At 42.3% G+C, this 15,073-nt stretch overlaps 1 protein-coding gene across 8 annotated transcripts in view; it reads left to right on the plus strand.

The window, feature by feature from the left end:
• The first annotated feature begins 2,514 nt into the window (after positions 1 to 2,514).
• Positions 2,515 to 15,073, plus strand: part of GPATCH2L (G-patch domain containing 2 like) — a 47,036-nt gene continuing 34,477 nt past the window's right edge. Inside the window, exons 1-4 of one of the 8 annotated variants that reach the window (XM_061611801.1) lie at positions 2,517 to 2,950; positions 3,659 to 3,833; positions 4,270 to 4,937; positions 12,511 to 12,575. In XM_061611801.1, coding sequence (XP_061467785.1) covers positions 4,279 to 4,937; positions 12,511 to 12,575 — 724 coding nt within the window. In that variant the 5' untranslated portion in view covers positions 2,517 to 2,950; positions 3,659 to 3,833; positions 4,270 to 4,278. Of the gene's footprint in view, positions 3,001 to 3,658; positions 3,834 to 4,266; positions 4,938 to 12,510; positions 12,576 to 15,073 lie in introns of all 8 variants that reach the window. The other 7 variants (XM_061611805.1, XM_061611802.1, XM_061611800.1 and 4 more) reach the window with 7 other exon arrangements.

Here is a 15,073-nt window from a genome sequence, read left to right on the forward strand (position 1 = left end):
TTATGTTAATCTTATGGATAAATATTTTTATTCTACTACCCCCTGTGTGTGTGTGTTTATTTTTAATATTGTTTTAGGCTTCTTAGATGTGCAGCAGCCAAGGCCAGCACCTTGTAGGAGTTTTTTTTAAAAAGTAACTGAAATGTAATTGTAGTGATTACTTTTGAGAAAAAGTAAAGTAATCAGTTACTTTCAGAGCAATTGTAATTGCAACGGTAATTACTACTTTTTTTGGCCAAGTAATTGTAACTGTAATTTATTACTTTTTAAAAGTAATCTTCCAAGATCTGGATCATGCTAAGGACTGGGCCATCGAGTAGATGATTTGATTCTCATGAACTTAGCCCTCTGAAAATTATGTGGCATTCATTCAATTGTCAGGAAGCAAATACCATATATAAGCCATTTTTATCACATATTTAAATGAAACTCTGATCAGAGCCTTCTGCCATGACATGAGATTAAACATCTATATGGAAATCATACCATGTGAACCAGCTTTGACTATGCCCTGGATAACAGGTTCATTCTCACATTCTAATACAATCCCATAATAAAAGTTTAGTTTTTAATGTGAGCATGTCCAGGGATATATTCTTTTTGGTCTGAAATTTTGTCCTGGCAAAATCCTTGATATTTACAGATGTTCATGTACATTTAAATTATATTCCTGTAGTATGGAGATTAACGGCAGGACAACAAAAGTGGATTTTGTGAGCCCTTATGGTTGCTAAGTGACTTATACTTGGAGCCTGGAAGGAAAAACACCCACTGTCTATTACACAGTGGTCTGAGGACCTTGCTGCCCTTGCTACGTTTCAACACATTTTGTATAAATGTTGACTTCCTGTGGATACCCATTTGGATGGCTTATATCAATTTATATGTTTAAATTAAGATGATGTATTGATAGTTATCATATTCTTAATGTGAGCTGAAGGGGGTTTTTGCTTTCACTTTTTTTCTTCCCATGTTAAATTTGTTATAAAATAATTAATAAATAAACGTCTAGTTTGAATGGTGTATCCAGTTCACAAATTCCATGTTAATAACAATTCAAGCGATGAACCACCTCACACCTCAGGGTATTCTAACATAGCCTTCCCCAACGTAGTGCCCTTCTGTTATTTTGGACTATTGCTCCCATCAGCCCCAGCCCATGTGACCAAGCATCAGGCATGATGGGAGTTGTAGTTCAAAACCCTCCACCAGCCTGCTGTATTTCCATGCTGGGCACAGAAAGAGCTTTCCTTCCTTTGCCACTAGCATGGACTGCCACTTGCCTACATTGAATTCCTTGTTGTCTATGGTGACTAGGTGAATTGTTTAACACAAGGCTGATCTCCCACCACCTTTTGTGCAGTCATGCTGGCTAAGAGTGTGATTCCCTGCTGGTGGTGTGGCCTTCCCTAACTTTTCAGAGTCATGTTTGTAGGATTGTTCTCACTAACCCTATGTTATACCATGTTCTGGATCAATTCACATCTTCAAGATTGATCATGAAGTCTAGAATCACCATTCTAAACTTCAGATTTGTCCTGAAAGAGTAGGAAAGTGCTCCTTTATTATTTACTACATTCACATCCTGCCTTTCCTCCACTGAACTCAAGGTGACATGTATGATCCCTGTCTCCTCACATTATCCTCACAACAGCTCTGCAATGAAGGTTACTCTAGTATGTCCCCCAAAGTCACTCAAGGAGCTTCATGGCTGAGTGGAGATTTGTCAAATATATAAAGCCTCCAAAAAAGAGCAGTACCAACCTACCCTACAAAGGTAGGAAAAGGGCAAGACCCAGTGCTGGGCAGAAAATGTGGAATAAAAGTAGTCAAGGGGGCTCAGCTCTGATGTTCTGGAAGCAGATGATGCAACAACCTTGCTGCAGCCAAGCAGGTCTAGTCAGTGCCAGAGCAGGAGCTTTTGTAGAGATCTGAGATCTCTTAAGGAAGAAAAACACGATATAAATGTAATAAAGAAAAAGGAGCTTGTTGGCTGATGTTCATTTTGCATTAGGTAGCACAAAATACATGTGTACCTTCTAAACTGCGAAAGAGTGAAAAATATGATGTGTGCCTCTTTTCATGTAGTCTGAAGACCCCAAAACGAGAACCTTGTGGCATCTTGTTAGGGAAAAGCCTAACAAATATTATGGCATATGCTTTCTTGAACTGCATTCCACTTCATCAAATGAATAAAGTAGCAGGGAGGACGCAACGGTTTCCACGCCGCTGCTGTTGATTATTTTTAAATAAAGGGGCACGTGCTGATCTGTACACGCGGATGACCTTCAAAACTGAAGGGGCGTGTATTTTGTCCTTGGGACCAGGTATCCAGTTGCTAGCTAGACTTAATAATAAGCACTTCTGGAGAAAGCAAAGTCCCTCACGCAGGATGACTGGCTGGCTCGGGTGTCGCGCCTTTGCTCCCAGAGGGACAGTCCGCGCGCCCCTGGGCGCGATTGCCACCGAGATCCAGTCGCATTTCCTCCCACAAGCAGGGGTTCCTTCCTTGCAAGCAGCGGGGCTCGTCAGCAATGATCGCTGTGTGAACCCACGGAGCGACAGCCTCTTCCTGCAGGGCCAGCAAAGGAAACTAGAGCGGCGCCTTCCTCTTCTATCCAGACCTAAGCTGAGCCGGTGTGATGCCCGAGCCCGCACTCTGTTCCGCCCGAAAACGAGCCGCACCGCCTAAATGGAAAGCGAACGAGATGCTGCGCTACCGCCCGGCCGAGAGGAGGTGTGACGCCGGCGCTTCTAGGAGGGAGGAAGTGACCCCCCGTCCCGGTTCCGGCAACCGGAAGTGTGTGGAACAGACTCCGCTCGAGAGGCCTAAGGAGGTGGCTGTGATGAGGGTGAATGAGGCCTGAGAGTCGCGTAACCCTGCGAATGGGAGCGGAGCGGGGGTTGGGAGCGAAGTATCGGGTAACGCAAGACCGAGGTGTGGAAACGGGTAAGGGACGGACAGATTAGATCGAGGAGGTTATTCGTTCTCTAAGAAAGGTAACGAAAATGGGGGGGGGTGATATTCAGGGAGACACCGTAGCCCAGGGTAGACCGTCGGGTAGAGCGTTCTGCTGAATCAAACCAAAGACCCATCTAGTCCAGCATCGGGTTTTCTACAGTTGCCCACCAGATGCTTCCAGGGAGCCCACAAGCAGGACATGAAGACAATAATCCTCTTTCCTGTTGTTTCTTCTTAGCAGCTGATATTCAGTACCATCCTGATGAGGTGGTAGGGGTAAGTGGGAGATAGGTGGCATTGTCTGCATTGACGGTGCGGCTATGTTGGGTTTTAGACAGGGGTCTTTCCCAACTTTACTTGGAAATGCCAGGCATCAAACGGGGGACCTTCTAGATGCAAAGCATGTGCTATACCACTGGATTAGGGCTTTCCCCTAATGTATGTGATTCAGGCAGCAGCTGGGATGAGCTTGAGAGAGAATGGGGGGAGGGATGCCCCTGCTTATCTGTTTCCATTCTCTCTCCAAATCTTAATGCAAAGTGGCAGGCCAGATGAAATGGATGCAAGAAAAAGAAAGTGCCTGTTCTTAGGCAAGAGAGGAACTAACCATAAAGTGTTAAAAGCTTAAAAAAATCTTTTCCTAACCTTTAGCCTTGGCCCTTGTAACGAGTTTGGTAATCTCTTTAATTTCCTTAGATGTGTGGCATGGTCTCATACATGCAGCAGCAGAAACTGTTCTAAAGGCTACAGGGCGCCTGGTGGGACAAACATAACTGTCTATTACAGCTTTATCCCACGTTTCTTCCAAGGAGCTTAGTGTGGTGTACATGGTCTCGCTTCCCCTTTCTTATTTTCACAACAAGCCCATAAGGTAGGTTAGGCTGAGAGATCGTGATTGATACCTAGAGATTATTATGTACTCCATCTGGGAAACTCTCTGAGGAAATAGAGGATAGTGCTTGGGCATTAAAGTGTAATGGGTTTGGTAAGGTTCTTGGAACCACTTTCTCTGTTCCTGTTTAGCTTTAAAATATTGAACAAAGTTTTCCTTTATTGTGAGTTGTCTTTGGGCTCAGTCTTCTTTCTCCATTTCTTCCAAAGTAGAAAAGTAGCTTGGGGGGGGGGTCTATGAGGCAAAGAATACTTTAGGACCTTAGCTGGAAAGGTGGAGCATTTTTAAAAAAAAATGGTACACCAAAAAGCAGTTTTAGGTAGACACATGTTGGTTACTAGGCTAAATATACATAATGTGAATTTGATGATCTGACATGATGTCTAGTTCTAATTGTTTACTTTTATGTTAGCAGACTTTGCCCATGGATGAGTTGGTGCATGATTTGGCCTCAGCCCTTGAGCAGACATCTGAACAGAACAAGCTGGATGAGCTGTGGGAAGAAATGACTCTGAGCCCAAGGCAGCAGCGGCGACAGCTTCGCAAGAGACGAGGACGCAAACGACGTTCAGACTTAACACACCAGGCAGTGCATGCTTGTTGCTACAGCGGGGCCTCCGAATCCAGCCTCGATGAAGTTGTGGAGGACTGTCGGGAAGTGCTGACTGCCAACTTTAGTGACTCGGATGACATGGCAGTAGCCAAACGCCATCCAACACTCAGTGCAACTCTGAGGAGTAAGCAGCACTCATGGCATGAGTCAGACTCATTCACTGAGAATGCACCTTGTCGGCCACTGAGGCGCCGTCGAAAAGTTAAGCGTGTGACTTCAGAGGTGGCTGCCAGCCTCCAGCAAAAACTCCGAGTATCTGAATGGAGTTATGAGAAGGGTTGCCGGTTCAAATCTGCTAAGAAGCAGCGATTGTCACGTTGGAAGGAAAATGCTCCCTGGACATCATCAAGCCGAGGACTTTGTGAGTCGGCAGAGACCAGAGCCTTTCTCAACAAAGGGGGAAGGAATGAGAGGATGGAATGTGAAGCAGATGAACAGAAGCAAGGTTCTGATGAAAACATGTCAGAATGGTGAGGCATCTAGGCCTTTTTTCTCTCATCTCAGACACTATTAATGTTTTTCTTTACTGTTGTTTACAAGTGGCTGGTCTCTTTTAGGTAACTTTTTAAAAAATGGTCTAATTTGTTTATTGGTATAGCTTGCTCCATTTTTCTCACAGTACAGCGCTCTGCCTGTTGTCAACAACTCTTTGCTGACAACACACAGAAAAGATACAAGATACATGAGGACAAGTATTGGTGTTGTGCAAGACTGATTTCCCTTTACAGATCTCTAATGTTTCTTACCCATAGCTGAACAAAGCATGATTGCTTAGTTATCCATCAGGCTTGGTTGCTGTTAGCTTGTATCCTGTTCATCACATTTTCTTGTGTATTATGGAAAACATGCAGATGTTTTCAATGTGTATATTCAAATTATTTACCATCTTTTTTTAAAAAAAATGCTTGAGAAGTAAGTGGTTGGTTCTGACACTCAAGTGCTTTGCTGGCTGTAGAACTGAGGCAATTTTGGTAGGCAAATGCTACCGTCTGATTACTATCAGCTGTGTTTTGTAGACTGTGGCTCTATAGTGCAATTTGTTATAATATAGTAGGGCCCCACGCATACGGCAGGTTACATTCCAGGCCCCCGCCAAAAAGTGAAAACCGCCGGAAAGTGGAGCCCTACTGTATTCCAGCCACTGCGCTCCAGCTGACAGCGAATAGCTGGAGCACGCAAGCTCCCCGCGCTCCAGCTGTTCACTGTCAGCTCATTTGACATGTAAGCTAGAAAAGTAGCATACAGATAAACTGAGGAGGGTGCATACTGGCATTTGTAGTAGAGCTATGATTATTGCAGGTGTAATAGGGATACCATATGTTAGTACAGCAGACTCCACATTTATTTATTTGTTGTACTTATATACCGCCCCACAGCCGAAGCTTTCTGGGCGGTTTACAGTAACTAAAAACATTAAAACAAATATACACATTTACAAACACATCTTTTAAAAAACAATTTAAAACACAATTTAAAACAATTTAAAACACATGCTAAAATGCCTGGGAGACGAGGAAATTCTTCAACTGGCGCCGAAAAGATAACAGTGTTGGCGCCAGGCGCACCTCGTCAAATACATCATTCCATAATTTGGGGGCCACCACTGAGAAGGCCCTCTCCCTTGTTGCCAGCCTCCGAGCTTCCCTCAGAGTAGGCACCCGGAGGAGGGCCTTTGATCTTGACCATAGTGTACGGGTGGGTTTGTATTGGGAGAGGCGTTCCATCAGGTATTGTGGTCCCAAGCTGTGAACTACTGCAGGTAGTTCCACAGATACTTGTTATAACATGCAGTAATTTTGCTATTTCTGCTGCTGTATAAGATGTGATGGGATTATATCTGAATACCCTCTAATAGATTGAAACTGGGAGCAAATTTGTCATGGCTCACCTGTGTGGAAAGTTCTTTAGAAGTGGTGGTTCTGTGTATGTCCCTGCTGACTGAAGTGTGGAGCCTTTTCAGTAGTGGCACTTCAGAGGAACACCCTGCCCAAAAAAGGGTTGCTTGACCTCAGTTTTATTGGTACTTATCAGGCAGATTAAGACTTAGAAGAGAAGACATGCGAGAGTTTACAGGACATACTCATAAGAGTAGGTGGTTAGTTAAGACACTGTAGAAATAAAACCTTGAATGTTTAGAATTTTTTTTTCTACTTGCAGTTACATTCTCTCCAGCAAATACATCAAATGGGGGTCTTGCATTAACTTATAGCACAATCCTGTGCATGTTTACTGAGAAGTAACTCCCACTGTGTTCAGTGAGACTTACTCACTACAAGAGCGTTTAGGATTTCAGGTCTAAGTTTTGTGCTGTCTGATGCTTTTGGTGCTGTTTGTAAGGCTGACACAGGCATCTTGTAAGGCTGACACAGTAGCAAAATCATGGCCAACCAACATTCATAGGAACAGTAAAATAGTACCTCTGTTGGTAGGGCTAGTGAGATTGGAACACCTCTTCTGGTCTTGAGGTAGTTGCTGATCATAACTTCATTTTGATACCGCTAATTGGATTTCTCTTTATAGTGCTTGTTTCTAACTGAAATACCTTGCTAAATTTCCCTCTTAGATGATGTGTTCCATAGCTTTTTAAACACTAGACTATTGGACCACCCGCTAGTTTCCCTCTTTGTAGCTCACTTACTTTCTTCTTTGTTGGGCAGTGTGCTTGGTGATAGCCTGAAGTGGTTGTTGAGAGCCTGGCTGAGCTAATGTATCAGAGGTTGCCTCCCAGGAAAAAAAACCCCCACTCCTAAAAGGCAAGTGACAGAGACAGAGTGTTCAGCCTTCCCCTCCTCCTTCAGCCCAGCCTGACCTTCTGCACCCCCTCTGTGCATCTTGTTTTCTTATTTTTATAGAAAATCAATATCCTTTCTGACACAAACAATGGCTCAGGAGCAGGACTAAATGGGAGAGAGCTGAGATGTGTCCATCACCTCTCAATTTAACTCTTCCAAACTATTTAATTATAGGCCTGCTTTGCTCCAGGTGTTTGCAACAGTGCAATTGCTAAATGAGGACCATTTTAACAAAAGATTGGGTGATCAATAACACTCTATAGCAGTAGCTTGTCGGATCAATAGCATTCATTATTTTGTGGTTAAAGTAAGTAGCCTTCATTGTAACTGGAGGTTATTAATCAGTGCTTACTGGACTGCAAGGCCTATATTAAAGGGCAGTGTGCTTTCCCATCTGTGTGCAGTGTGAAGAAACTGAAGTTTCCTTGCATGAACCTTTGGGCTGGAGCTGCACTAAGAAGGCTGGCTATAATTCTGTAGACCTATAAGAGCCATCTAGTCCTTTATTCATTTAGATTTGTTCCTCTACCCTATCTTGGGAATTTGAATTAAGTGATGATGCTTCTAAAACAGAACCTTATATATAAATTGCAAAAGAAAATACAATAGCCATCCTTATACTGACTCCTAACAACCAACTATACCAGAAGATCTTGGTTGCAAGATTCCCCAAGGCTGCTTGTCCAGTGTAATTCCTTGATGTGTTCTGTGATGTTGCTTTCTGAGGCTGCACTGAAAGACTATCGTATTGAGCTTGGTGTCAAGCATTATGCCTCCCATTCCAGTGTATACGTCTGTATTTCCTGAAAACATTGCAGAAGAGAGATTTTCTTCTACGTTTAGAACATGACAAGCAACTTTAAACTGTTAGAAGCCTTTAGGTGGCTGCAAGAGTTGCTTATAATGGGACTTGTAACTCCTGCATGAACAACTGCAAGCAAATTTGCAAATTTGCAGTGGTAATTCTTGTAGCTCAGACTGAATTGTAATAGCTTCTCAGAGGTTTTTACAGTAGTGGAAAGGTGGTTTTCAGACGTTTCCTTATAAGTACATACAGGTGCTGCAAAAAGCAGTTAGATGTTGTTACAGTATTTGTATCCCATGCTTCCTTCAGATAGGTCAAAATGGCAATTTAACTTCACAACAGTACTGAGAGGTAGATTATATAGAGGCTCTGAAACTTATACAAGATACCCAGCGACCTTCATGGCTGAATGCAGCCTTGCAGATAAGTCTACAAATTTTGCTTATCCACACCTTTTTTAAATAGCCTATCTGACAGTAGACACCTGTGTTAGTCATTTAAAATGTAAAAGGGTAGGGTGGGGTGGAACCTGACTTGTCAAACTGCTCTACCTGGAGGCTGTTTTTATTTCACCGCAGATGACCAGGAGAGTGACTAGAAATCTATATATGCAGGGACTTTACCCTGGGTTTCCCACATCTGGTTACAGCACTCAGCCTACTGTATTCTCTCACATTGTTTATAAGAAACTGAGGGTTGATTATAATGAAGTTGTCCCATTCGTGCAAAGCCTTCTACTTGTGCAGCATAACTTCTTCCCCCAGGTGCCCCCCCAATCTGTTCTGGGGATTCACCCAAGCCGCTGTAGTGCATGGGGGGGGGGGAGAGAGAGAGAAAGGACGAGGGGAAATTACATTGCACAAGCAGAAGCCCTTAAATGAACAAGATGACTTCCTTGGTTACAGTCCTGAGAGGCTCCTGAGTCTTATTTTGTACATTTGTTTTGTAAAATATGACTCTTAAGGTCAAACAACGCAAAATAGTTGGCAGGTAGTGACAAATTATGAATTATCAGAGGATGATCTAAATTAGTTTGCGTTTTAGTGAAATCAATAGGCAGAGAAGTAATTGAAAAGTGGTAAAGTTACTGTAAGGACAGAATATAGAGAAACCAATTGGTTCCCCATCAGAAAGGGTGTGAGACAGGGGTGTATTTTATCACCATATTTGTTTAATCTATATGCAGAACATATCGTATGGAAAGTGGGATTGGACCAAGATGAAGGAGGTGTGAAATTGGAGGGAGAAATATCAATAATTTAAGATATGCAGACAATACCATACTACTAGCAGAAACCAGTAATGATTTGAAATGAATGCTGATGAAAGTTAAAGAGGAAAGCACAAAAGCAGGATTACAGCTGAACGTCAAAAAGACTAAGGTAATGTCAACGGAAGGTTTACGTAACTTCAAAGTTGACAGTGAGGACATTGAACTTATCAAGGATTATCAATATCTCGGCACAGTCATTAACCAAAATGAAGACAATAGTCAAGAAATCAGAAGAAGGCTAGGACTGGGGAGGGCAGCTATGAGAGAACAAGAAAAGGTCCTCAAATGCAAAGATTTATCACTGAACACCAAAGTCAGGATCATTCAGACCATGGTATTCCCGATCTCTATTATGGATGTGAAAATTGGACAGTGAAAAAAGTGGATAAGAGAAAAATCAACTCATTTGAAATGTGGCGCTTTGCGGATACCATGTACCGCGAAAAAGACAAATAATTGGGTGAACAAATTTCACCAGATCTATCAGTAGAAGCTGAAATGATCAAACTGAGGTTATCATACTTTGGACACATAATGAGAAGACATGATTCACTAGAAAAGACAGTAATGCTGGAAAAAACAGAAGGCACGAAAAAGAGAAAGACCAAGCAAGAGATGGATTGATTCCATCAAGGAAGCCACAGACCTGAACTTACAAGAACTGAACAGGGTGGTTTATAACAAATGCTGTTGGTGGTTGCTGATTCATAGAGTTGCCATAAGTAGTAATCGACATGATGGCACATAACACACACACAAAGTTAACTAGTGTACATTGCTATTCTGTAAGAAGTTTAATTCTTTTTCCCAGCCATACCACCTCAAAGAAAAGATTAAAAACAAAAACAAAACCCCTTATCTATCTGATTATGTCAATGGTGTTCCTTTATTTTACTTAACTAATTTAATATTAATCTGTTGGTTAAAAACAGTTTCATCAGTAAGAGTGACAAAATGACAGTGAGGCTGAGAAATTCTGTAATGTTTCCTCTGCTCATAAAACATGTCTCATGTCATCATTCATTTCTTCTTACAAACACCCAAACAGTTGAGCTCATTTTCTCCATACTCTAATTATTGTCTAACAGATCACTGGCAAGTCTAAAGGAGAGCATGCTTTCATTCCCTACAATTATTTTTCTTTGAACACATAGTCTTATTTGCTCACTGTTCCATGACTGTATAGTGCCAAATACAAGGGAGTAGTCGTCCAGGGTCTCAGGGGGTCTTAGACCCTTTACTTTTTTGGGAGCAGGGTCTCAGCAGGGTCCTTGTGTCTCCAGCATCCTGTGAGGCAATCAGCATGAAAGGGGAGCATGCTAGCCCCTGAGAAGGGTCTTCTAACATGCTTCCTTGTCTTTTCCCGCTGATTGGAGCCAATCATAGTGCAAAGAGGTGAGTCACACTGAGAAGACTCTTCTCGGTAGCTAACACTCTCCTCTTTGATACTTATTGGCTGCCAGGGATTTCTGTTGTGGGACAAGGCATTAATAAAGATCTCTTCAATTGCAAAAAAAAAGGAGAGAGGATGTGGCTATGGCTAACATGAAGGGACCCAGCACTTCTGAAGTTGCCACTACACTACTTGCCAAATAACTACAGAACCACCACTCTGCTGCATGACTATTGTAGTACATATGTAGAACTGCCTTTGACCCCTTCTTGAAAGCAACAGTTAGTAACTGAGAATGGCTAATTGAATGGAATGTATCTTACCAGTCCTGAAACAGCTGCAGTGGCTACCGGTGTGCTTCTGAACAAAATTAAAAATGCTTATGATTACCTTTAAATCCCCAAATGTCTAGGGATCTGGCTTCCTGAAGGACTATGCCCTCCTGTATGAAACTGCATAAGATTTTTATTGGAGGTCATCTTCTGAGTCTGCCTCCAACACACACACGTACTTTGAAGCTAGGTGGGCAGCAGCCAGAGAGAGGGCTTTCCTGGTGTCAAGTCTGATGTCTTTTCTGCCATCAAGTGAAGACCTCTTTTTATTTGCCTAGACCTAACAGAGCTGGTTTTATTACAAGGATAGCCAATATGGTGCCCTCCAGATGTTTTGGATTGCAACTTCCATCGTCCCTGACTATTGACCATGCTGGCTGGACTGATGGGAATTGTAATCCAAAGCATCTGGAGGGCATCCTGTTGGCTACCCCTGTTTTGTTGATTCTGCTGATTTGCTGTTGCTGTGCTGCTTCCTGTGGTTTTAATGCTGTGCTTGTATATGGTACCATGAAAAGTAGCATACTTCTTAAAATGGAAATGGACTGCCTTCAAGTCAATTCCACCTTATGGCGACCCTATGAATAGGGTTTTCATGGTAAGCGGTATTCAGATGGGGTTTACCATTGCCTTCCTCTGAGGCTGAGAGGCAGTGACTGCCCAAGGTCACCCAGGGAGCTTCATGGCTGTGTGGGAATTCGAACCCTGGTCTCCCAGGTCGTAGTCCAGCACCTTCACCACTACACCACACTGGCTCTCTAGCAAACATCTTAAGGGAATTTCTTATGCTGCCTTAGAATTGTTCTAATTGTAACGTTAAATCTCCACAAAGAAATCTAGCATCGTCTACAACAAAATCATTTCTACACAAATATTTGGAAGCCAGGCAATTTACAAATGTCTATAATGCTCCTTTTCAAGTTGATCTTTCATGTTCAGGAGAGGACCATCTCTTGATAGAATTGCAGTGACCAGGTTGAGAGCCTGGTGTAATTGGCAGCTGCTTATGTGCTTCATGTAAGCCATTGCTATAAAGCACTCTGCCTTTCCAAAGAGATGCTAAAGTACTGTATGTTAGATGTCACAAAAAAATAGAGTATAAAGTACAATCTCACATGACTAGGTAATCCAAATGACACACACAGAGAGCGAGAGAGAGCGCATGGTTTCATTCTCAGTAAAACAGCATCTGCAGTAATATTAATTGTAGTGTCTCCTGAAATTCCTATTTTTAGGATCACTGTATATCATAACTTTCGAAAAGATTCATTCATATGTAGTACTCATCTAAATAGGCCACCACTGTGCTGCTCAACTAAGTATCTGCTGACATTCTGTGTGGGCCAGCCAGACTGTAGTTGCTGTCTACAAAGTGCTTTGGAACCCTCCTTGCAGTGAAGAGTTATTAAAAATGCATATGTGCTTACATTTCTGTATTTTCTTTCCAGTGAAACCAGCAGTGTGTGCAGCAGCAGCGACACAGGTCTTTTTACCAATGATGAAGGTCGCCAAGGTAACTATAGGCTCTTTTCATTTTATGTTTAAAGTATACAATTGAGGCCAAAAGTAGTTAAGATTGATGGTCACTATTGAGGAGAAAAATGTGGGGTGAAGGTTCATATATAGGGCCGGCGCCAGACAGGCTGGGGCCCTTGGGTACCAGCTTGCCCTGGGCCCCAGCGCATGTGCACACACACACATTCTTCTACCCACCTGTTCACTGGCTCCACCTACCCATCTCTCCTGTCTTTTGTGGCTGTGCAGGCTGCTATGCACGTGCATCACTGCCATCAACCAAGATGGCGGTGGAGGCTTCAGCCCCTTAGGAAAACCTTGGCCACCATCTTGGTTAATGGCAGTCTTGCCCGCGTAGCCTCAAAAAACAGGTGGGTGGAAGAAGCTCCCTCCCTGAAATCCACGGTAGCTACTCTGCCGTGGACTGTGGAAAAAGAGTGCTACTCCTCCCCTACCCTATCAAGAGGCCCCTCAGGGGCTTCTGTGGCTCCAGGGGCCATCGGCCAGGGTCCGCCCTGGCCACCCTTTGGGACTGGCCCTGTTCATATATTTCTTTTTTACTGAAGAACTTAAATATGTAGAACTCAAGGAAGAAGTACAAAGTATTCTTGGGATTCAAAGGATCAAATACTCTTCTTCTACAAGTCTGTTTTGGTTTTTTGAAATTTGAGGTGTTTGTGTAGCTAATTTTTCTAATCCTGAACCACCCTATTAAATTCTGTGATTTAAAAAAAACAACTAGTTTTACAGTGCTTTTTTTCTGGGGGGGCATTAGAATTTCTTACTCCTCTCCTTTTTGAGGGGGAGGGATGGGCTCCAAGGTAGGTCTGGATGGAAATAAATTGAGGTAACGATGAGGGGACTCATCATTAGAAATAGTAAAATATGCACATCGCATATGTAGAACCTGCAATCAATCCAAATATTTGCCTTTTCTAAAATGAAAGGCAAACTTCCCTGGAATTCCTGAAAGCAACTAAGTTTGATGTTGGAAGTTGTGTACTGAAGTTCATGGCATTATTGTAGCCTTGTAATTCTTCAAGCCTCCTGTATGATTCACACCTGGGAGGGCTAGATGTGTATAAAGATATGGACATAGATGTTTCACATGAATATAACTTTTTATCATGTCTAGGCTGTCTAACTTCTCAGTGTAACCACTACTGGTATTTGTGGAAGTGATAGGAGCAGAGAAGGTGTTAGAAGTCTTCATAACTAACTCATGTAATAAAGAAAGGCCAGGAGTGGAGAAGAAACAAACATGAGGAAAATCTGTGCTAAAAACATGTTTTATTTTGTCATCTTCCATTGTTCTGTCAGAGCAGCATAGATAAATTAAAATAGACCAGCAGGAACATAAAAAACAAATTATCCGACCCCCCAAAAAAGCTAAGAATAAGGTGTCTAGCAGATAAATGCAGTTTTTCTCAATCCAGAATTGTTCGTCCTTATCTTCAACATCCTGCTTTCAATCGAAATCGATTCTGCATCTTGCTGCCCACAAGGGTGGGTGTGGTTACTTGATATGTATTTGAAAATGCTCCTCTTGATTAGATTATCCATGCCTTTTCCTCCCTGCACATTCCCCAGGTGAATGAAGGAGCAAGTGGTGATTGTGATCTTGTTCTAAAACCTCCCACAGTTTCATTGGATAGGTGTAGATACACCCCCCCCATTGGCAGGACCACTTCATCTGTTTTCAGATAGACACACTGCGGAGTAATGCGGCATCAGTTTGCAATGAGCTTTTATTTTCAGAATGAAACCAGTTTCTCAAGAAGCACTTTTCAGGGGCAAAAATATGCAATAGATCTAGATTGTGTGTGGGCTACATAGAAAAACAAGTACTCAGTCACCATTGATTCTAGAATAAAATTTTGTGTGAATGGGTCCCAATCTGTGTGTGTGTGTATCTCAAGATAACACCTTATGCATCTGATGAAGTGGATTATAGTTCATGAAAGCTTATGTCATAATAAATTTGTGAGTCTTTAAGCTGCTGCAAAACTTTTCATTAATTCAGATAATGACTCTTGTTCAGTGTCAAAACACCCATCTTTTGTTACTTCATATACACTTTCTAAATCATAATAAAACTGGAGATTATGATAGCTGTCAGAGAATATTCGGCAGCATCTGTGCTGAGAAAATGTATATTAGAAAAATAGGGCTAGCTGTTGTCTGCGCTGAGTTCTTGATATATAAGTAGAAAAGATCACTAGTCAGAGTTAGACAAGGGGTAGAGACAATATCAGAACCACAAAATACTGAATTGCATGGATTCTTAGTTGCCCTTATGGGGATAAAGATTTTGTACCTTTTCTAGATGCTTAGGTTTGTGTTTGGTTTGGCTCAGTAAACATGCAATTTTTCTTCTGTTGCAAGAGATCCAGGCTGAGGGGTCTTCCTCCATCTCTCAAATGCAGGAGTACTTTCACAAACATAAACAACAACAAAAGACAAAAGTCTATATCGATTTCATGAGAAAATTAGTTT

Source organism: Rhineura floridana, chromosome 2 (assembly GCF_030035675.1).
Source record: "Rhineura floridana isolate rRhiFlo1 chromosome 2, rRhiFlo1.hap2, whole genome shotgun sequence".
In the NCBI taxonomy this organism is placed as follows: domain Eukaryota; kingdom Metazoa; phylum Chordata; class Lepidosauria; order Squamata; family Rhineuridae; genus Rhineura; species Rhineura floridana.